Source organism: Garra rufa, chromosome 2, assembly GCF_049309525.1.
Source record: "Garra rufa chromosome 2, GarRuf1.0, whole genome shotgun sequence".
Lineage (NCBI taxonomy): Eukaryota > Metazoa > Chordata > Actinopteri > Cypriniformes > Cyprinidae > Garra > Garra rufa.
This window is the reverse complement of record NC_133362.1, coordinates 66,903,793-66,926,149: the sequence shown is the minus strand read 5'-3', so window position 1 is coordinate 66,926,149 and position 22,357 is coordinate 66,903,793. Positions and strand designations below refer to the sequence as shown.

The window sequence follows — 22,357 nt, the reverse complement described above, 5'->3', positions numbered from 1 at the left end:
GGCCAAGGGCTCTTGTGGGAGCTGGCACTGCGGTGCGGGGAAGGGGGCTAGAGGCTTCTGCGGAAGCGGGCTCTGCTGCGGCAGAGGGAGGTTAAAAATAGAGGCTCCAGCGAGAGCGAATGCTGCTGCTGCAGTGTGGGAAGGAGGCTAGGGGCTCCTGCGGGAGCTGGCACTGCGGTGCGGGGAAGGGGGCTAGAGGCTTCTGCGGAAGCGGGCTCTGCCGCGGCAGAAAAAGGTTATAAATAGAGGCTCCAGCGGGAGCAAATGCTGCTGCTGCAGTGTGGGAAGGAGGCTAGGGGCTCCTGCGGGAGCTGGCACTGCGGTGCGGGGAAGGGGCCTAGAGGCTTCTGCGGAAGCGGGCTCTGCTGCGGCAGAGAAAGGTTATAAATAGAGGCTCCGGCGGGAGCGAATGCTGCTGCTGCAGTGTGGGAAGAAGGCTAGGGGCTCCTGCGCGAGCTGGCACTGCGGTGCGGGGAGGAGGGCTAGATGCTTCTGCGGAAGCGGGCTCTGCTGCAGCAGAGGGAGGTTTAAGAATAGAGGCTCCAGCGGGAGCAAATGCTGCTGCTGCAGTGTGGGAAGGAGGCTAGGAGCTCCTGCGGGAGCTGGCACTGCGGTGCGGGGAAGGGGGGTTAGAGGCTTCTGCGGAAGCGGGCTCTGCTGCGGCAGAGAAAGGTTACAAATAGAGGCTCCGGCGGGAGCGAACGCTGCTGCTGCAGTGTGGGAAGAAGGCTAGGGGCTCCTGCGGGAGCTGGCACTGCGGTGCGGGGAAGGGGGCTAGAGGCTTCTGCGGAAGTGGGCTCTGCTGCTGCAGAAAAAGGTTATAAATAGAGGCTCTGGCAAACGCTGCTGCTGCAGTGCGGGAAGAAGGAGCAGACATTGCTGTGGTGGGATACGAAGGAAAGTTTAGAGGATCGAACTGGAGGGGGATTCTGTGGGATGGCTGACGAGGCGCTGTGTGAATAGTGCGGGTGGATGGGGAATGGACTGAGATAATTGCTTTAGCTGATTAGTGTCTGGTGGGCTTCTTTGATGTGGGAGCGGTCTGATCGAATATAGCTCTTGAAAGCTTCTGACGACCAGCGACCGAGTGTTTGGATTTGCTGCTGGGAGAGGCCTTTTTGGGCTGCTGTTGTTGCTGCGCCAATTCGAAAAAAAAATGGTTGGAGAAGTCGTCAGCTGGGATGCCAGATAGGAGTAAGACGGACTTAAGGTGCTTCTGAAACCAGAAAAGGGTGACGGGACGGTTGGAGTCGTCTTCAAAAAGGGGGTCGGATGGATTTTTTTTTTTTGATTTCCTGATCTGGAGAAAAGCTAGGAGGGTTTGAAAAGGCTGGATGGGCGACTGGAGGTTGAAGATGTAAACAAAGTGGCCTCTCTTTGACTGGTCTGTTTTGCTTTGTTTAATGAAATAGGAAATGGCTTCATTGCCTAATGCTGCTAGATCGGAAATGGTTGGGTGGATGGCTGGGTTGAAGCTAGATGTGATGGCGAGCTCAGAGCATCTGAGGAAGCCGAAAAAAGCCAGGACAAACATAGCGTCTAGCGTACGGGCGGTGTGGATGGATTGGTAACCTTTGCGGAGGATGGAAATGCACTTGGATAGTATTTTCAGCGTTATAGGTTGGCGGGTGTCTGGGCGGGTGGGGTGGGTTTTTTGTATACCTTTAATGAGTAGGGCTGTCTGGGAATTGGTCATGTGGATCGAAGGTGAGCCGTATAGAAGTTTATGAAAAAATTGGATCCCGCTAACATATCCTTTAATGGAGCTGACTTGGAGGTTTTTGATGGCGTTGAGATAGGAGATGAAGGAGGTAATTGCTAGCAGGGAGAAGTCGGGAAACAATAACTTGTAAGCCGCGTGAAATGTTTTGAAACATTTCCATGCTGTTAGGTAAGACTGGGGGGTTCTGGGGGAAACGGCTTGGAGAATGGAATTGAGGGAAGCTTCGAGGAGGGGTCTCAGGGGGTGGTTTATGGGAATATCAGCTCTGAATAGGGAGGTACTGGGGTCGGGAGTGGGTCCGCCTCCGGCGCCAAGGATCTGAATTTCTGGAAGGAAAAACGAGAAAGAGAGTCAGCTATTTGATTTTTTGACCCAGGAATGTGTTTTGCAGTGATAATGAATTGGTCACGAGCCGAAATCCAAATCAGGCGTCTTAACAAAGGCATAAGTGTGGGAAAGTGGGAGCGGCCCTTGTTGACGCAATGCACAGTATGCTAGTGGCAGACCATTCTTTACCCCATAGAAAGGCTGCAACGACTAGAGGATATAACTCAAACAGCACTGAGGATGATAGCTGGAGCAGCAAATCAGCTAGCTGGGGGGGCCATGTAGATGCGAACCAGCGGCCTTGGAAGAAACCACCAAAACCGATGGAGGGGGCAGCATCTGTAAACAGTTGGATATCAGTTGGGGAAGAAATCAGGTTTTTATATAAGGATAATCCGTTCCATTGTTTAAGGAAGGATATCCGTAGACTGAGTTCGTTGCGGCATGGGTCAGTTAGGGATATTTAGTCCTCTAGGGCGTGGGCGGAGGATGTGAGCGAGAGAAGATGGAAGATGAAGGGGCGACCTTGCGGGATGGTGCGCATTGCGAAATTTAAATGGCCTAAAACGGATAATAGCTCACGCTTGGAACGGTTAGGATTAGTTAAGAGAGAGGAAGTCGCCAGAATCGTTCTAGCGATTTACTCTTTGGGTAGAGAGGCCAGGAATTTTTGGGAATCCAAGTTGATGCCAGAAAATTCAATAGAAATGCTAGGGCCTAGGGTTTGTCTTGGCCGAGGGCAATCTAGAGCTCTGCGAAAAGCTTTTTGGGTAGTCAAAGATGTGCGGCTGGGGAGGAGTCAGGGGGCAAGATGATCAGAAAGTCGTTTAGGATATAAACCAGAAATGGTATGTAATGTTTGTTGGAGAGGATCCAGCAAATTGCCTCTGACAACATGTTGAAAAATTAAGGGCTGCTTCTGCAGCCGAAAGTGAGGCAGTGAAGTAATATTTATTCTGCCATCAGACGCTGAATAGGTGCCAAAATCTGGGTGGATGGGCATGACTTTGAGGTAGAGGCAATGTCGACTTTGGCCAGCCAAGCACAGTGAATTTTTTATTTATTTATTTTTATATTTTTTTTTAAATATTTTTTATTTTTTTAGGAGGTTGACTGATTCAGGTTAGGCAAATGCAGACTGGAGATTGGGGCAGATAAGGAATCAGATTGTATAATTAGAACATGTGTTTTGGAAATAACACGTAGCTTTTTAGTAAAATCAACGAAATGAATGAAATGACTCGAAAAAGATTCGTTCATTTGCTGAACGAGACACAAAGATCCGAGTCGGTAAAAATGATTCGAACTCACGCTAGACGTAATCCCTGTAATGGACGAAAGAGGGGGGAGGGGAGGAATGGCGGGCGCTGGGGCTTGCGCAATTAGTGGAGGGATGTTCGCGTTGGTTTTGGATGGCGGCGCTGCCGGCCATGGGAAGGAAAGGGGAGTGTGCTGAGGCATGGGCTGTGAATGGGATTTTTGCAGACTGCGGCGGTAAACTCACGCTACCGCGGTGGCTTGAAGAAGCTGCTGGGTTGTGATCGAAGCCGTGAACGGCGGGCTGGCGTTCGCTTTGGTAGCTCGGCGCGGGATGTTGGCACTGGGGCTGGCGAGCGCTTGCCGCAGACCTGCCACAGTCCATTTCACTGTTGCTGGAGCGGATGAGAAGACTGAGGCGTCGGAAGACGCCGGGGAAGGTGCCGGTGATGGCGTGGCATCGGCGGGTATGAGCGGTGGTAGCGCGAGAAGGCCTGCGGCCCCGTGGTGCAGCCGCGGGCTCGGTTGTAGGATCCTGCGGGGCGGTGGTGGCTTGAGTTGCGGCTAGGGATGCTGCGGGATCTCGTGCCGCTACAAAAGGGTTATCCTCTGGATAAAAGGTGATCTCGGACATGTTCGCGGTGGTTGGATGTGCCAAAGCATTGACGAGACAAGAGATGATGAAGGTAGGATTGTTGTGTTATTTATAGGGATTTTTCCCTGTGTTGATTGGATAGGGAGACTGATTACTAAGGGTGAATTGGCCGTGTTAATTATCTGTGCGAGCTCCTCCCGAAATTTGTTAATAAAACATCACATAATGTTGATTTAAAGGAAAGTCAGTAACGTAAAGCAAAAGGAAAAGATGGGCAGAACAGAGAGCACCACTGTCAATTTAGAGAAAGGGCCAAGCGATGTGTGGTTGTCCAGGTTCAAGGCCCGTCATCCAGAACTGACAGCAGATTCCCTGGAGAGAGCCAGAGTCCATGGTGCCACCAGAACAGTGGTGGAGGTAACGAATTACAACTACTCACGTTACTGTAATTAAGTAAATTTTGGGGGTATTTGTACTTTCATGAGTATAATTTTAAGTCTGTAATTTTACTTGTACTTGAGTACAAATTAACCTGAGTAATTTACTTAATTACTTTTAAAATCACAGTTCGTTACAGAGTACTGCAATTTGAATATTATATTTTAACCACTGACCGGCATTTCGGTAGCCAATAAAAATATCTCTTCTTAACGGACCAATGAAAGCCTGGTATAGTATTTGAACCGAAAAACAAGTTCCGTTTATTTTGATAAATTTTTTTCCGGCGAGCTATTGATAAGATAATCATCACTAGAACTAGGGCTGGGCGATAAATCGATTTTATATCGATTAACTCGCATGTGTAGTTTACATTGATTTGTTTGAATGAAATTCTCTTTAATATCCGCTGACGCTCCTCTCTGGGCTCCAGCAGTTCCGAATGGGCTCAGCCCTCCCCCCGCGCATTCACCATATGAGAAACACACTGATATACTGTATATATTTGTTTTCAGAAAGGCACGGAAAAAAATTATGGGAGCCACTAAAGGGATATGATTAGCTGCTTGTTAGCCAGTTAGCCGGACCGATCAGCATATTTGTGTTTGCGCTCAGGGGATCTTCAAAGGTGAAGATGCAAGATGAGTAACAGCTTTTAATATTTTTTTAAGGGAGTTTGTATATGAGATATTGATTTAACACAGCAGTTAAATAAAAAAGAAGTTATTGTCTGACTATAACACTATTGCCTAATTTTGCTCTATTTCGTGGTCAAAAGTAGTCTGAAACAAGTCACATCTGAGCCTCTGAACGTTTATGAATGAACGTGCGTTTTTAAACGAATCTAGTGAAATGATTCAATTTCCCTTTCATAAAAACAGCTAACTTATTCTGAGTGAACCAGCGGTTCGAACGAATCAAATTAATGATATGATTATTGCTGCCACCTGCTGGCAGATCGTTTCATTTATTTAAATCATTTAATATTTCTGTATTCAAAATTTAATATTTTTATATATGATATAACTGCAAGAGAAAAGCATGGAAATATATATTTTCCTCCCACCGCATATTTATTTGTCTTACAAACATTTACTGTTTCCAGTATAATAAGAATGGGGACTGGTGGAAAGCGATCACTGATGCAGTTGCAATGTATATTGCAAAATATATGGTGGCCATATGTTGTGGAAAAGCTGGGGTTTCTTTACATGCTAAATGTCTTTGGGGGGTGGGGGGTGGGGGGTGGGCGGTGGTGGGGATCTATTTAAATCGTAAATCGGATTTCTTGTGAAAAAATCAGTGATTTTATTTTTAGGCCATTTGGCCCAGCTCTAACTAGAACATGCAAATCTATCATCATTGTAATACAGACAGTATTAATTAATTCCTAATTTGTTTATTTGTTCTTATTGCATTGCTTACTGTGCACTTGTTTTAATATCTTAAATATATATATATATATTAGAAAGGCCTACTGTTTTTTTTCTGCTTATTGTGTTATGTAATGAATGGAAAATATATAGGGTGATTAACCTATAATTTAATTTGTATAGCGTGTGCTTTATTGTCTGGATCTTGTCTGATTCAGCAATTATGGATAATTCAATAACCAGCTAATTATAATAAGTAATTAGTACTCTGAGTAGTTTTTATGAGGAGTAATTTGTACTTTTACTTAATTACTTTTTTAACACCAGTACTTTTACTTATAATTGAGTACAATTTCAGCAATGTAACGGTACTTGTAATTGAGTATAAATTTTCAGTACTCTTTCCACCACTGTTTAATGTCCACCCAGTGTTCAGCTTTACACAAAACCTGACTCCAGGTTACAGAAGGGTGACAAGTTTCTGGATGTACAGAGGTGTGACAGAGGGTCATGATTTCTGGAGAGCTTTTATTGCCACCAGTGCACTCTCATTCCAGGTAAGGATGGTACGTACAACCCTTGAACTGTACGAGGCAGAAGGAGGGTAAATTTTCTTAGAAATAAATTATTAGATATTTACAGATGTCGGCAGGTAGATTCGATGATTTACTTTGTCGTGTGCAGCTATTTATTGTACATCAGTGTATGCTCAGTATGCCTGTAGACTCTTCAGTTTTTAGCTTCAAGTGGAAGCCAACAGGCTGTAGCTGCTAGCTACAAAGTGTTTTCCAGCACAGTGTCTTCCACTTATAAAATGGGAAAGTATTGATTCATTCTACGAAAAGGGTGCCATTTCCACTTTGCAATTTTCAAAAAATTCATTAAGAACAAACTTTCTAAAAAAAAAAGACTACAACTTGAAAGACAAGTTAACCCTCCAAAAAACATATTTCCCCACCTCAGGCACAAACAAATGAAATATATTTTTAAGATTTTATGTTTTCCTAATAATGAATTGTCTGTTTTTTGCAAACCATCAATAGAAAGTCTGTGACTTAATAAAAAATCTTTAATCTTGAAAAATTTATTTGACATTTCAATGGCCTCACTTTTTGTAGTGAAAAAACAAATTCACTCAAAAAATACAAATAAAGTGGCATTTATTTAATTAGTCCACACAATAAGAATATCATATACAACATTAAATCAAGTAACATTTCATTTTATTTATATAAACTTTTTACAAAATGACCTTGTGACGGGGTGGAATGGACAAAGTGTTTCTCTATAATATATGAACTACTGGTTTTAAATTTTGTGCATACATTTCACAAGGACATATGTATGTTGTTTCAACCCAGCAGGCACACAACGTCATATGACGTTAATATTAGGTTAGATTTAGGTTGTGACGTCAGGTGACCAAAATCCAACGTCGAGCCAACATCTTAAACCAACGTCATATTGACGTCAAATACTGACATTTATTCTTCAGGTATGGCAACCAAAACCCAACGTCTGATAGACGTCATAGTGGTAACGTCCACACAACGTCAAGCTGTAACATCATTAGACGTTGATATTTGGTTGTTTTTAGGTTGCGTTGTCAGAGGTGTAAAATCCAGGTTCGGTGAGTAAAAGTCCTCCCCAGTATTTAGTTCCAATCGCCTGGATTTGCTAATTAGCACAGTTTTTCAGCCAGGAGGACAGAGATTGGACCAAGTCATTTCTTTTGAGTCTCAAGGCAAAAGTCCTCAAAGAGTTAAAGTTATTGAGATAACTGAATGATGATTGTGCATTATTGATGAACACCTGTTGTTATTATAGAGTATCAGATGTTGATGTTTTATTGGTTAAAATGATGTGACCATTGTGGAGGTCAGTATTTGCTTTAGTTGGGCTCCTGACCCTTGACTCTTGCGTTAGATATCTCTCTGTTACAATGCATCTGGTGTTGTAAAGCAGTGAGATCAAAGCTGTACAGCGAGCAACTAATAGCTGTTTTTATATGATGAGATAATCATCAAGAGCTTATTTGAACACACACAAAATAACTTTCTTTTCTTCTTATGTTAAGGTTTTGCACTACCAAATCTGCAAAACTACCGCAGGTTATGCACCTCTAGTGTTGTTCTAACAATTATAGCGAATTTAAAACCTGTATAAAACGTAAACATTTTTTTAACATCTGTACCACTTAGATACACACAGACATCAAGAACCAGCATATGAATCTCAACAATGGTGACAATCAACAAAACGCTTCATGCTGCAATGCATGTTGGGTAAAAGCATAGTAAACACTCCCATCATGCACTGCAGTATGAATAATTATTGTCACCACTGTTGAGGAGCATATGATGAGTGTTCATGTCTTAAAGCCTGAGCTGTTGCGGTTTTCTGTCTACACTTAAGCAGTGACATTTGTTTAATAAGGTTTCTTTTTATTGCAGTTCTACAATAGCTAAATGTAACTCAATAAATCAAAGAGAGAGACCACTTCAAGATGCTCATCTAAATTAGATATATGGGGAAAGTGTGAACTCATCTGCTGCTGTACGCTTTCAATTCAACACACAAATGTTTGCTGAAAAACAGCATTGGAATTACTTCACTTCTGAAATTACTAAGTTACTCCAAGAGTCAAGAGACAAACTAAAGCAACCCTTGACCACAATTATGGTGACATTGTGTTTTTTTTTTTTTTTTTTTTTTCTTGACCAATAAAACATCAACATCTAAACCTCTTATAATTCTCAATAAGAGATTCTGCAGACATGAAATAAAGTCAACCTGGTTAGTAATGAGTGAAGCTGGTGATGCTGTTTGTGGAGATGTTTAATCAGATTTTGAGAGATGAAATGTTTTGTTCAGTTGATTCAAGTCAGTTGTAGTTCTTGTGTTTCTCTTTTCTTCAATGATGCTGCTTGTTAACAGCAGGTGTTCATCACTAACACAATCATCATTCAGTTATCTCATTAACTTTAACTCTTTAGGGGCTTGGGATTTTACTTCAGACTTGCTTGAGACTCAAAAGGAATGACTTGGTCCAATCTCAGTCCTTCTGGTTGAAATACTGTGCTAATTAGAAAATCCAGGTGATTGAAAAACTGGGGAGGACTTTTACTCATGGAACCTGGATTTTACACCTCTGTGCGTTGGAAAGTGACCAAAATCCAACGTCGAGCCAACGTTGGGTTCTGACGTCAACCCGATTTTCATTTCCAACCAAAATGCAACGTCTGATAGACGTCATAGTGGTTGGGGTACAACGTCAATCTGACGTCATGTTGACGTCCTGTGCCTGCTGGGAAGGTTGGCATCGTCGGCGTTCCTCTGAGGGATGGGAATCCCGTGGCAGAAACAGAGAAACAAATAGAGAAATAATTAGCGTAGCTGCTGTTCTAACCAAGCAAAAATTATGTGTTTAGCCCAAGCTGAAGAATGTTGATTCTAGTGATGATACATTATTTGTTTTTGTTTTTTTGTGAGAAACTGAACAGTATTTATATACTTTTTTACCTTTTTGTACTTTTTTCTTTATATATAGCATAGACATTTTGTTGTAAGCTCAACTATCCAAAGACTGGCCTTGCGCTGACTCACAGTAGTGCTCCCACTGTTTAGTTAGACCAACTACTAGCCACCTGCTTTGTACAGTAGTTGTGCAAACACTGCACTTTTGACCATAGAATTTCATGGAGATATGCTGCATTTTCAGATTAATTTAAATATCAACCTGTGCAATAGCAAGTTGTCCCACAAAGACTAGCACTATATTTTATTGAGTCCTTAATGCACCTCATTTCTATATGCGGACTGTTTACTGTGTGTTTTTGTTTTATGTAGTGATTTGTCTCTTTATTTATTTGTATTTTTATTTGCTTGTGAGGTGACCTTGGGTGTTTTGAAAGGCGCCATCAAATAAAATGTATTATTAGTGGTGCTTGCCATAGGCAAAGCATCACTATTACTATCTCACATACTTATTATTCTTCTTCTTCCGTGCAAATTTCGGCGCGTAACTTGTCCCGCAGTTTTTGTCTTAGACCCACGAAACGGGCGTCAAATCGTGCGGCCTATTCGGGAATAGTGTGCTATGACTTTTATAAGCGATCGGGGGTACGATGACATCACACGGGGCAAAAATTCGGCAAAAAAATCCCATAGACAACGCATTGCGGCCAACTTTGACGGGACGTAGCGCCGAGGGACAATTTCGTAGAAACATGTGATTCGCCACATTTGGAGAGGCTATCAAGCTGTGCGAGAACACACCACTCAATGGGGTATAAGTTGTAACCCTGGGGCACGAGAGCGCCCTAAATTTGCCCCATTGACTTATTATGGTGAGGGACGGCCCATGAAACACATGTGTTTTTCCTACTATGGTAATTTACATAGGGATTTTGCATTGAACATAACTCTGCATCACAGTGTCATAGAGACATGGGGGCGGGCTCATTTTACTCAGACAACCAATCAGACTCTCCGGATCACTGTAAAGCTGTCAAGCCACGCCCTAGCAACCATTTAGAGCACCCTAGCAACTGATCCCATAGACTGCCATTATAATGACCCATATGTATATCTTTGGATCACAGTGTCATAGAGACATGAGGGTGGGCTCGTTGGATTCGGCCAATCATGAATCACCAATGACACTATCTAGCCACGCCTTAGCAACATTATCAAGCACCCTAGCAACCAAAACCCACACATGCATATCTTTAGATCTGAATGTCATAGAGACATGGGGGTTGGTTTATATCACTCATACTGGCAACTACACTTTACAATGTCGTCATTGGCCACTCCCTAGCAACCAAACAGAGTACCCTAGCAACCCAAAGCCACACAGGCATATCTTCAGACCTGAATGTCACAGAGACATGGGGGTTGGTTTATATCACTCATACTGGCAACTACACTTTACAGTGTCGTTATTGGCCACTCCCTAGCAACCAAACAGATTACCCTAGCAACCAATTAGCAAGACCTATATCTTTGTATCAGAATGTCGCATGGACATGGGAGTTGCTACTTTTGACTCATGCTAGCAAACTCTCAACATGCAACACATGTTAGCACTCAATGGCTACATGCTAATAGCAATTAGCTAAGGGCTAATCAGGCAAAGACCTCTATAACACTCCATAGTAATGATCTTTAACAAATAGCAACTGCCTACCAATGCCCTAGCAACTACCCCGGGTACCTTAGCAACGGCCATAGCAACCACCCAAGTACCCTAGCAACTGCATAGCAACGGCCCTAGTAACCACCTAAGTACCATAGCAACCGCATAGCAACACCTTAGCAACCACCCTGGTTACCCTAGCAACTGCATAGCAACACCCTAGCAACCATCCCATGTACCCTAGCAACCGCATAGCAACACCCTAGCAACCACCCTGGGTACCCTAGCAACCACATAGCAACACCTTAGCAACCACCCCGGGTACCCTAGCAACAGCATAGCAACACCCTAGCAACCAGCCCAGGTACCCTAGCAACGGCCCTAGCAATCATCCTGGGTGCCATAGCAACTGCATATCATCACCCTAGCAACCCAGGGCCGAGTTTTGCCACCGCAAGCACCACTCACATTTTCTTCAGGAAATGTACATATCTAGTTACTATTATTATTTATTGAAATAATTATACATTACATTACTGCAAGTTATGGCAGCATTAAATTAAAATTATATGTACTTTATTCTTTGGTTCAAAAAGTTTCCATCTTTCTTTTAAAATCTTATGCTGCGTTCACACCAAACGCGAATATGCGTCTGGTGCGAGTGATTTCAATGTTAAGTCAATGGTAAGACGCGTTTACGCGCGTCTGGAGTTCTTGCGGCGCGAATTGGCGTTTAGCGCGGCGCGGTAGACGCGAATTCGCCTCATTCGCGCGTCTAGTTCGCGCGAATTGAGCGTCTGGCGCGTTACGCGCGAATTGTGCTTTTTGTGCATCATGCGTTTGACGCGAATTCGCGTCTGCCGCCCGAGTTGAAAAATCTGAACTTCTGCGTCAATTCGCGCCGCGTTAACCAATCAGGAGCCTGCTTGATGCTGTGGCGGCAGGCCCGCCCGGAGTCACTCATTCAAATATGAAACATGAATACTAAATGCTAGGGCTGTTCGATTCCGAAAATTTTGGAATCGATTCCGATTCCGATTCCTGGTTCTGGAATCGATTGGATTCGATTCCAGAATCGATTCCTCACTGTTGTTTCGATTCTTTTTCGATTCTTGTTTTTTAGATTGGAGGAAGCTAATTTCGCAATAAATACAGGATGTAAAGGTCGTATAAAGTTACCTTCTCATAATATGAAGCTTCATTTGTAAAAAAAAAAAAAAAAAAAAAAAAAAAAAAAAAAGATATATATATATATATATATATACTATTTTTCTGTAGCTCTGACTGATTTCAAATTGTAATTCATTGCCCAGGAAATTAGTCATAACCCACAGCTCAGCAGTGGACATGCATTTATTGCATGAATAAAACAAGACGTGACGTGTATAAAATGACAAAATTAGCAAACTATACACTGAAACAAAATAAACAGAACTTTAACAACAATACTGATATAAGAGCTATAATTTCGCAATAAATGCAGGATGATATAAGAGCTCGTGGCGTAGCTGTCAATCAGATGCGCTCTCGGCCACTGACGTGCTCTCTGCGTTTTCTTTCAGAGTTATCATTGGCTGATAGAAAGATTAAAAATAGCATTTATTTAAGATGTAAATAAGATCAAGACACGTCATGATCTATTCTGTCGTGCAGCGCTCAAAATTGTGGACATCATGAGCCAGTTCTCCCGTAAAATAACATCTGAATCGTTTTTTGAACTGGTTCATTTAAATGATCTATCCGAACGAATCTTTTTGTGGAAATGTATCAGACTATAATAACTATTAGCGAGCAAGAGGCAAATTAATGGGTGCTTCTCAAACTGAAGGCTGCATCCTTAAACTCAGACGAGTTTAGTAATGAGTCGTTTTTATTACGTTTATTTTCGTCAATCGACGTTTGATGACTTACAGCCGAAATATGCAGCCTTCATGGAATGCAGCCTTCCGTTTAAGAGGTAAGTTTTAATGAGCTGAAAACGGCTCTGAATGAAGAGTCGATTCCCCATGAGAGGATCGATTCCAAACGTTGGAATCGACTCTCGATTCCCAATGCCTCGGAATCGAGGAATCGATTCTTTTTGGAATCGATTCCCAGCCCTACTAAATGCCTAGTGCGGTTCTAATGCACAACAAAGCAAGTGTTTTATCACATATATGACACATATTCATTTTGTATTGAATGCTATTTAATCCATATCTAAATCTTAATTATATGAAACATATAGAACAATAATAACTATAATAGTGTGTATACTTTAGTGTGTCTGGACAGTGTTGTGTGAGGAAAATAAAGAAATCACAGGACAGGTTAAATACTTTTGGAGGCTGGCTCCATTTATCATCAAAACAAAAATAAATAACAGATTTTACAGTAATAACCTGAACAAAAAAATGGCACAGACCTATAGAATTATTATACATCAAAAGAGGAATGACATAAACGAGTAGTTCACTTTTAAAATGAAAATTCTGTCATCATATACTGCTCCAACGCACAGAGGGAAGTTCCGCCGCTCCTGAAATCCCCTCGCACCGATGCGGGAAAGCAGGTCATCGAACTGGGCGCGGGACAGGCGGAAGTACCGCTGAAAGCGGCCGTCATCCAGGCGCAGCTCCTGGAGCAAGTGATGAAACTCGCCGAACTGGGTTCGCCTCCGAAGGGTCTGGTGGACCCAAATACGGCGACGATGATCCGTACGCGGCTGTTCTGCTCTCCAGAGCAAATACAGAGCGGTGACTCTCTCGATAAATGACCGAACAACAACAGAATCTTGTAAAAAAGATGGCCGCCAACGGGGTTTGAAACTTTCGCCTCTGACGCGCGTGACGCGCGTAAATTTCGCTTCAAACTTTTGTTTTTACGCGCGTCGATTTCGCTCTTGACGCGCGAATGAACACAAAGTGGTCACGCGAATAACTAGACGCGGCAGGCGCGAATTTAGACGCATATTCGCGTTTGGTGTGAACGCAGCATTAGTTACCATCTTATTAAAGTTACTTTGTGGTTGCTGAATTCCTAGTTTTCTGTTTGTTTCCTCAACCCCAGCACACCGTGAGAGTCATGTTTAGTTAATTAATTATTCCCTGCTGCATCTGAGTTTAATTATCCTGTGTATTTTAGTTCCTGCTTGTCCCTTCCTTTTTGTCCGGTTTTAAATGTCTTTATGTTGTGTTGGATGTATGGAACATACCTTACCTTTCTGGATTACCCTTTGTGGATTTTATTAAAGAGCTTTCATTTAATTCTCATCTCTGTGCATTGCATACACACAGTCGTGACACTATGAAGGTAAAAATTATACAAGGCTATAAGTTGAACAAAAAGAAGTGGACCAAGTGATGAAATCAAGGCGAAAGCTGATAGGTTCTTAAAGTACGGACTTTGACTGAGATTGTAGTGGCTGTAAGTGCAAAGAGTGAATAAGATTTTTTTGTGAGCAGTCTGTGTTTAAAAATGACAGAAGTGTGTAATTTGGCAACAGAAGAAGTGCTGTACAAATGAGAATTCCATGAAGTGTTTGAAGTATGTGCTAAAAGTGATGAGTTGTAAAATGTAGCTTGGCTGGGTAGCCAACAGAAAATAGATAAAATGGGCTGATGAGAAGCTATTTGTGCTTGGATAGAGGAGGAAAATGTGTTACTACTGAATACAATTGTTTAAAAAAAAAAAAAAAAAAATGATATTCTTTATTTAATGTATAATTAACAAGAAAATGATAGAAGGCCAACTGCTAAGGATTGTTTGAAACAGTACGTATATCTATTGTACATATAGGCTACTGGAAGCACAACAAAGAATGAACTGTGCTGATTAAAAAACAGACCTGTTCAAAACTAGAATAATATTTTCAAGCCTCTCCTGATAAAGTCCATAAACGTAAACAGATATTACAACATTAAATTGCGATTAAGTAAGCAAGAAGATAAAATACACTTGAAAGTGTAAGTCATTTTGTTCAGTTTAATTCATTTATAATCTTTCAGTTACATTGTTGCTTTTCCTAGCAAGGTAAAAGTTTGACTAATATCTTGATTCAGAAAAATCAACACATACTCTACATAGTCAAAATTTGAGGGAATCTACTGTAATCACTCAATATTTGAAACTACAGTAAAGCAGATGGTCAGGTATGGCCACAGTACAAAAAAAAAACTTATGGTGAAACAAAAAGAGATGAAGGTTGCATGAAGGTGATCAGATGTGGCCCACATTCAGTTCCAGTGTGAACATAGACTTGATTTCACACAGCTTTTGTCTCGTTACAGTCTTGAACAAGAAACACAGACAAAGTCTTACATTTGCATGATTGTTCACATGTATCTGTAAATGTGATGGAATAATGTAATGGGATAATAATGTTATTACTTTGACTACAATTGAATGTCTTTCAAAATGAATGTGTAGATAATTGTAGAAATTGCTCCTTTTTCTAAACCTCTTCTTGCACTGAAGAAAACGGCAGTTTGTTTCCAGAATGAATTTGCGAATGACGTTTAATGCTGCTTAGACATGTGAAACTCTTCTCACACTGAACACACTTGTATGGTTTCTCTCCAGTGTGAACTCTCATGTGAATCTTAAGGTTTACTTTATGCGTGAAACTCTTTCCACACTGTTCACAGGTGTAAGGTTTCTCTCCAGTGTGAATGCTCAAGTGAACCCTGAGGTTTCCTGCTCTTGAACAACTCTTTCCACAGTGATGACACATGAAAGGCTTTTCTCCCATGTGAGTTACTACATGAGTCTTAAGATGTTCCCTCTCTGTGAAACTCTTTTTGCACTGATTTAAAACTCTTCTTTCTTGAGTGAACCTTTATGTGCTTATTAAGGTTTGCGCTGTGTCTGAAACTCTTCCCACATTGATCACATTTAAATGGACTCTCTCCAGTGTGAATTCTCATGTGAGTCTTGAGGTTTCCTTTATACGTGAAACTCTTTCCACACTGAGGGCAGATGAAAGGCTTTTCTCCAGTGTGAATTCTCATGTGGAGAGTAAGCATACTTTTCTGTGTAAAACTCTTTCCACACTGAGGACATATGAACGGCTTCGTTTCGGTGTGAATGTTCATGTGAGTCTCAAGAACTCCATTTCGTGTGAAACTTTTTCCACAGAGTTTACAAATGTAAGGCTTCTCTCCAGTGTGAACTCTCATGTGGACAATAAGATTTTTTTTCTGCGTAAAACTCTTTTCACACTGAGGGCAGGCAAAAGGCTTCTCTCCGGTGTGAGTTTTCATGTGGGCCTTAAGGTTTTTTTTCTTTGTGAAACTCTTTCCACACTGAGGGCATATTAACAGCTTCTTTTCAAAGTGAATTTTCATGTGAGTCTTAAGATCTCCATTTCGTGAGAAACTCTTCCCACACTGTTGGCAGCTGTAACGTCTCTCTCCAATCTGAATTCTCATGTTAGAATTAAGATTTGTTCTTTGTGTTTTTTTATTTATTTCTGGTGAGGAAGTTTTTTTATTCTGTGAGCAACTAATTGATTTTTCTTCAGTTTTGAAATCATGTTTCTCATTTTGATCTTTCTCTTCTGTTTCGTTGAGTTCTTGACTCTCCTCTTTCAGTGCCATCAGTTCTGAGGTGAAACAAGAAAAATGGAAGTTAACAGCAGTTTAATGGCACAAAGCAACATCAAAACATTTAGACTAGTGCTGTCAATCAATTAAAAACTAACTATTTGACTATAAACAATTTCATATTAAATCTCCAAATTAAAGTGAAACAACATAAAGATTGTACATTTAAAATATGTGGCTTATTGGCATCTTTTCACCAAGTAGCCTATTGTTAAAGGAGACCAGTCTCATTGATACAAATACTACTGATCTGTCTCTATTAAACGCATTTCCTTCCAATTTTAGCCAGTAATTATAGCCATAATTAAAACGTTATTTGTAACATATATTGTTGTGCTTTTGTCACAATTACCATATAATTATTAAAAAAACACCAGCTCCTTTAAAAAATATATAAAAAATACATAATCTGCCATGTTTATCTTCACGCTACAGAATTTAAAAGCAGCACTGAAGTAAGAAATATTTTCTAATCAAACCCACGAAAGTAACTAAGTACATGTAACATCATTATGTATTTAAAATACAAAATATGAGTAACTATTCAATTAGCAACCTGCACTGCTAGTCAGGACTCCCAGGAGGAAATCAGAAAGCCAAGCATTGGAAATACAAATAAAAAATTATGTAACATCATAGTCCAATGGAATTTTTTGTTTACTTGCAACTTGTCTCTCCGATCGGCTTTAAGACACAATCTAATCTTGAAAAAGCATCTTCAAGTAAGCCATTTTCTTTCTTTGAAAACAGTGCTGTCATCACTGTTCTTGTTAATTTACAACATATGGTATGTTTAAGCAACTCTTAAAGAAGAAGAGTGCTGTTTTCCTAAATATTAGCACGATTGCAAATGTGATGCTGACTTTATTCAATTCAAAAGACTGAGACTTGTTAAGAAAAAGTGGCATAACAGGTCCTCTTTAATTTCCATCACAGCACAGATATTGAGCTTATTAAAGTTGCATTTGTATTCTAGTGCTATTGGATCTTTCAGAAACCAAAACTTTTCCTTAAAGAGCTTGAAAATGATGTTGGCATTTGTGGACTAGAGTTAACACTGTTTAGTTCTTGACCATCTGACCACTAACCATTAGGCCACTACAGTACTTACATTAAGGCCGTACACAGTGTGAATTCAGACGGTCGGAAGACCATATGGCCACGCACAAGTCATGAGTGACGGACGCAGTGGTACACGGAAATAATTTAAAACCTGACGATTTCCGAGGCAATCGCATTCATGAAGTTCCGTGCCAAAAACATGGACTCCGGGGAAGAGATCATTTTCTAATCAGAAGTAGGTATTGTTTAATGTTACACTAAATAACTTTTTTTCTGTAGAGCTGGACATTTTAATAGGGATCAAATGAGTGACTTTGAGGATGAAAACCAACCTGTTTGTTCCTCAGTATCTTCATGTTTGACTCTGAATGTTTCTTCAATCTTGATGTCTTCACTCTCCTCTTTAATAAATGCCATCTTTATAATAGTGAGTTGTGGATCTCTGTTGATTCAGCAGGAGTTTTACTGTGTTTGGTAGAAAGAAAAATCAATGCAAACTAAAACTCTGGGTGCGTTTCTGAATAAATCATTTGTTTGAAAAACATTAATTGAATAAATGATTTAGTAATAAAAGCGTGACTTGTCATTTGTAAAGTATTATTTCAGTTATTTAAATAATGTAATATTTTTATATTAAAAATGTTATATTGAAAAGATTAATTTCAAGTGTAATTTATGAATGTAATGTTTACCACTGAGCCTCAGTGTAGAGCTTAGATCGGGCCCAAAAAATTAAACCCAATCCTACCTGAGCCTGTGCACCTTGTGTCCGAGCCCGACCCGGTCCGACACATTAACTGTGATTATGAGCCCGATTTAAATCCGACTACTTTTTGCAACAAGGATGAAGCATGTAAACTGCATTGTTTGTTTATTCAGAATGGATCGACATTAATGTTGTCACTGCCCACCACTTGTTGAAAATATTTCCATACCTCCGACTTTCCTCCAAACTTGCTCAAAGTTAATTCCCCCGTTTTAATTTTTTTCTGTACGTCTTCAAGCTCCATGTTGCACCTAAGCTATACACAATACAGCACAACTGTATCAGCTCCCTAGTTTAGCAGTCAGCACACTTGTAAGGGAGTCAGTCAGAGAGTGAGTGTTAATGGACCTAATAAAAGAACACAAATTATACTCAATGTTTACATTTGTATTAAGATTGCTATTTAGCATTTGCTGATTTGTAGATTATATTTATAGGATTAAACTTTTATTTAAAAAAAAAACATTTGCTATTTATTTGCTTATTTATGAAAACGTGCAATTGTGTGTAGACGTTGTCATTACACGTGTTTGTTTTCGTTGCAGTGTTTTGAGCAGCAGATGTCGTCAGTGTGCAGCGATTCAAATCAGTGAATCATTTTGTGAATCGATTGATTCAGTTGACTCGGAATTTCGAAAAGATCCGTTTCTATCAACACTACTGACAGTAACCGAATTCTTTAGGAAAAATGATTCACTATATAGGGACTACGTGTCACTAAATAAAGCGTTACAGTGGCTAACAATTCATTTCACAGTTGTATTTGCAATTCTCTAAACAAGTTGTACTGATTTAAACACTTTAAGCACACACCTTTCTTCAGTTTGAATCCCAGATGCAGGAGCGCGCCGCAGCCTTGTGACGTCACGTACCCAGAACAAAATAAAAGTCTTGTTCGCAAAAAATCAATATAATTTAAGATTACAAAAGTATAAAATGGTACAGCTGTATCTATACCTAGGATAAACTGAAGGAATCAACTGTAGATCTATCAAAAGTCCAAAGCTACTGATACTAAGTATCTAATTTTATCTAATACATTTGTGATATTCTCAACCAAGAAGAGAGATTTAACTATTATGAACTGAAATGGAATCCTTATAACAATTAATTAATCTTATTACATCTTAATTTCTCCCCAGAACATAAAGACAGTAAATCAGACTTCAGCTATTATTATTTTTTAAATTAAAGGTCAATTACTGTAAATGATTACATTGACTGGGGTTTTGTACTGTTGATTTTGACTGAATAAAAAAAACTTTAATTAAAATGGTTTAAATAATTTATTTCAAATGTTAATGTGATTTACATTTTCACAGAGTATCTTTATTAAAATTGGCGGACAGTATAAAAGCCTGTTCTAAAATGTGATTATAATATAAACAAGATTTACTTACAATTCAATTCCATTAAAGTTTATTTGTATAGTATTGTTTTTCAATACAAATCGTTTAAAAAAAACTACAGAAAATGTAAGTTTCTACAATATATTTAGTTTGATTATGGACCATAAGGAGTTGTTTGGCCATACATACCCAGACCAGTTAAGAGTGCTGGGGGTGGCTCTCCTTTTACAATGTGCTAAATTATGTGTAGCAGTGAGCCTTAACCACTTAAACTCTGCAGCATATTTTGAATTTGTTAGAGGATTTGGCATATCTGAGTTTAAAAGAGTGCCCTTCCCACATACATTGGAGTAAATTGATAAAAATGGTCTCATTTTACAGAAAACTCTGAATTTTAACACAGTAGTGGAATATTGCATATATTATATTGTATAAATTCACAATTTTATGATAAACACATATAAAAAGTCATTTTTTGATACTGTTTTTAATTAATATTTTATTTTAAAAAAAATTGACCTTTTTTTTCTATGTCCCTTTAGAAAGTTTCTTTTGATTCCACTAGGTGGTAGTAAACAGGGACACATTTTCTTTTTTTTTTTTCTTCTTTTTTTTTGATATCTACGGTGCCCGCCAGGGGACATCTTCGGTTCACTTATGTTTGTCGTGGCCACGAGATATTAATTCGTGGCCACGACATATTAACTCGTGGGAACGTCATATTATGTCTTGGCCACGAGATCATCTTGTCGAGGTAACGACATCCTTACTTCTTATGTTGAGGAAACAACATGCATTTCTCGAGGCCACGAGTTTAATACATAAACAAACCTGCGTGACCATAGTAACCCAGGATTATCAGAGATAGGTTTATTCATATTTTATTTTTAATTAAGAAATTATTATATTAATTGTTACAGAAATTAATACTGTATTTTAATACTGTATTTTATTTAGTCTAATTAATAGACAAATATAGTGTTTCAGTGAAGAGTGAATTATTCACGTAGTTTCATTTGGAAATCATTTATCGTCACACCATAAAATAGGCCTACATGACATTCCTTCTATTAACTGATTGTCTTTTTTCCGTATTTGTATTATTATTATCGTCATCATTATTATAATTATTATTAATTATTTTAATTAGCCTATTATTGTAGGCCTATATATTTTTTATTTTCGTTTATATTCGTTTTCCCCCCTTCATTTTCATCTCTTTACTTAACGTATATGGAAATGAAACTGTAAATGCTTGACATGCTATGACTGATTTTGACTGGAATGTAGTTTAAAGGATTGAACATATTTTTATTTTGTTTCATCTAATAGACTAGACTACATAATACTGTTCACTGACGAATGAATCATTCACGTAGTGAAACGAATATAAATGAAAATAAAAATATATAGGCTACAATAATAATAATAATTATAATAATAATGATGACGATAATAATAATACAAATAAGGAAAAAAGACGATCAGTTAATAGAAGGAATGTCATGTAGGCCTATTTTACGGTGTGACGATAAATGATTTCCAAATGAAACTACGTGAATAATTCACTCTCACTGAAACACTATATTTGTCTATTAATTAGACTAAATAAAATACAGTATTAAAATACAGTATTAATTTCTGTAACAATTAATATAATAATTTCTTAATTAAAAATAAAATATGAATAAACCTATCTCTGATAATCCTGGGTTACTATGGTCACGCAGGTTTGTTTATGTATTAAACTCGTGGCCTCGAGAAATGCATATTGTTTCCTCAACATAAGAAGTCATGGCCACCAGAAATGGATCTCGTTCCCTCATCATCGCATCTTGTGGCCACGACAAACATAAGTGAACCGAAGGTGTCCCCTGGCGGGCACCGTAGATATCTCCTTCTAAAAAAAGTTATTGAGATTTATCTGAAAGGAGTCATCGGTGTTTTCAAGTCTACTTTTACAGTCTACATTTTTGATTGCTAAAAGAATTGGGCATACCTAAATTTAATATTGCGTCCTTCCCACATACATTGGAGTAAATGGATACAAATGGTCTAATTTTACAGAAATCACTCAAAATTATAACCCAGTGGGGGAATATTTCATATATTTTAATGTATTTATTCACAATTCTATGATAAACAAGGATAAAAGTCAGAAATTGATTAATTAAAAAAAAAAAAAAAAAAAGTTTTTATATGAGAGTCTGTAATTTTGGTGTATGTCCCTGCGGAAGGTTTCTTTTGAATCATCTAGGTGGCAGCGAATAGAGAAGAAAAGAATTATCTTTCTATCACCTTCTTAACAAAATGTATTTAGATTTAATTGAAGAAAGGCAATGTCTTCTCTGAAGTCTCCACGTTTACTCCATAAACCCAAATTATTCAAAGTGCAAAAACAGGCTTATTACCTGTAAAATACTATTTTTACCATGTTACATTTGACAAGAGAATAAACACTTTATCACCTAACTTAACCCATGTCATGTAATATATTAACAAAATGATGAAAAGTACCAGAAAGTAGCAGTTTTTGTATTTTATTTTATACAAAGATAATAAACTCCAAGAAAATAAATTAAATGTTTTAGAGAAAAATGTGCAAAAAACTGTGCAAAAACACAATATACAAATCTATATATAAAATAATCTAGATATAAAATAACTATATACAGCACATAGTAACTATAAAAAGTCAACAAGTTACTATACTGGTTTGCTTGCTGGCAGTTCAAGTTCTTTGTG

At 39.1% G+C, this 22,357-nt stretch overlaps 2 protein-coding genes across 2 annotated transcripts in view; one reads left to right on the top strand and one right to left on the bottom strand.

Annotated features, from left to right (window-relative positions):
• The window catches only part of LOC141325767 (uncharacterized), a 92,632-nt gene extending 74,718 nt beyond the window's left edge, over nucleotides 1-17,914 (bottom strand). Inside the window, exons 1-3 of the mRNA XM_073834504.1 lie at nucleotides 17,830-17,914; nucleotides 15,617-16,434; nucleotides 15,368-15,570 (exon numbers count right to left, since the gene is read on the bottom strand). Of these exons, the coding sequence (XP_073690605.1) occupies nucleotides 15,368-15,570; nucleotides 15,617-16,434; nucleotides 17,830-17,914 (1,106 nt within the window). The remainder of the gene's footprint in view (nucleotides 1-15,367; nucleotides 15,571-15,616; nucleotides 16,435-17,829) is intronic.
• Nucleotides 1-22,357, top strand: part of LOC141326054 (uncharacterized) — a 264,874-nt gene that overhangs the window by 158,692 nt on the left and 83,825 nt on the right. The gene's annotated exons all lie outside the window — the stretch shown is intronic.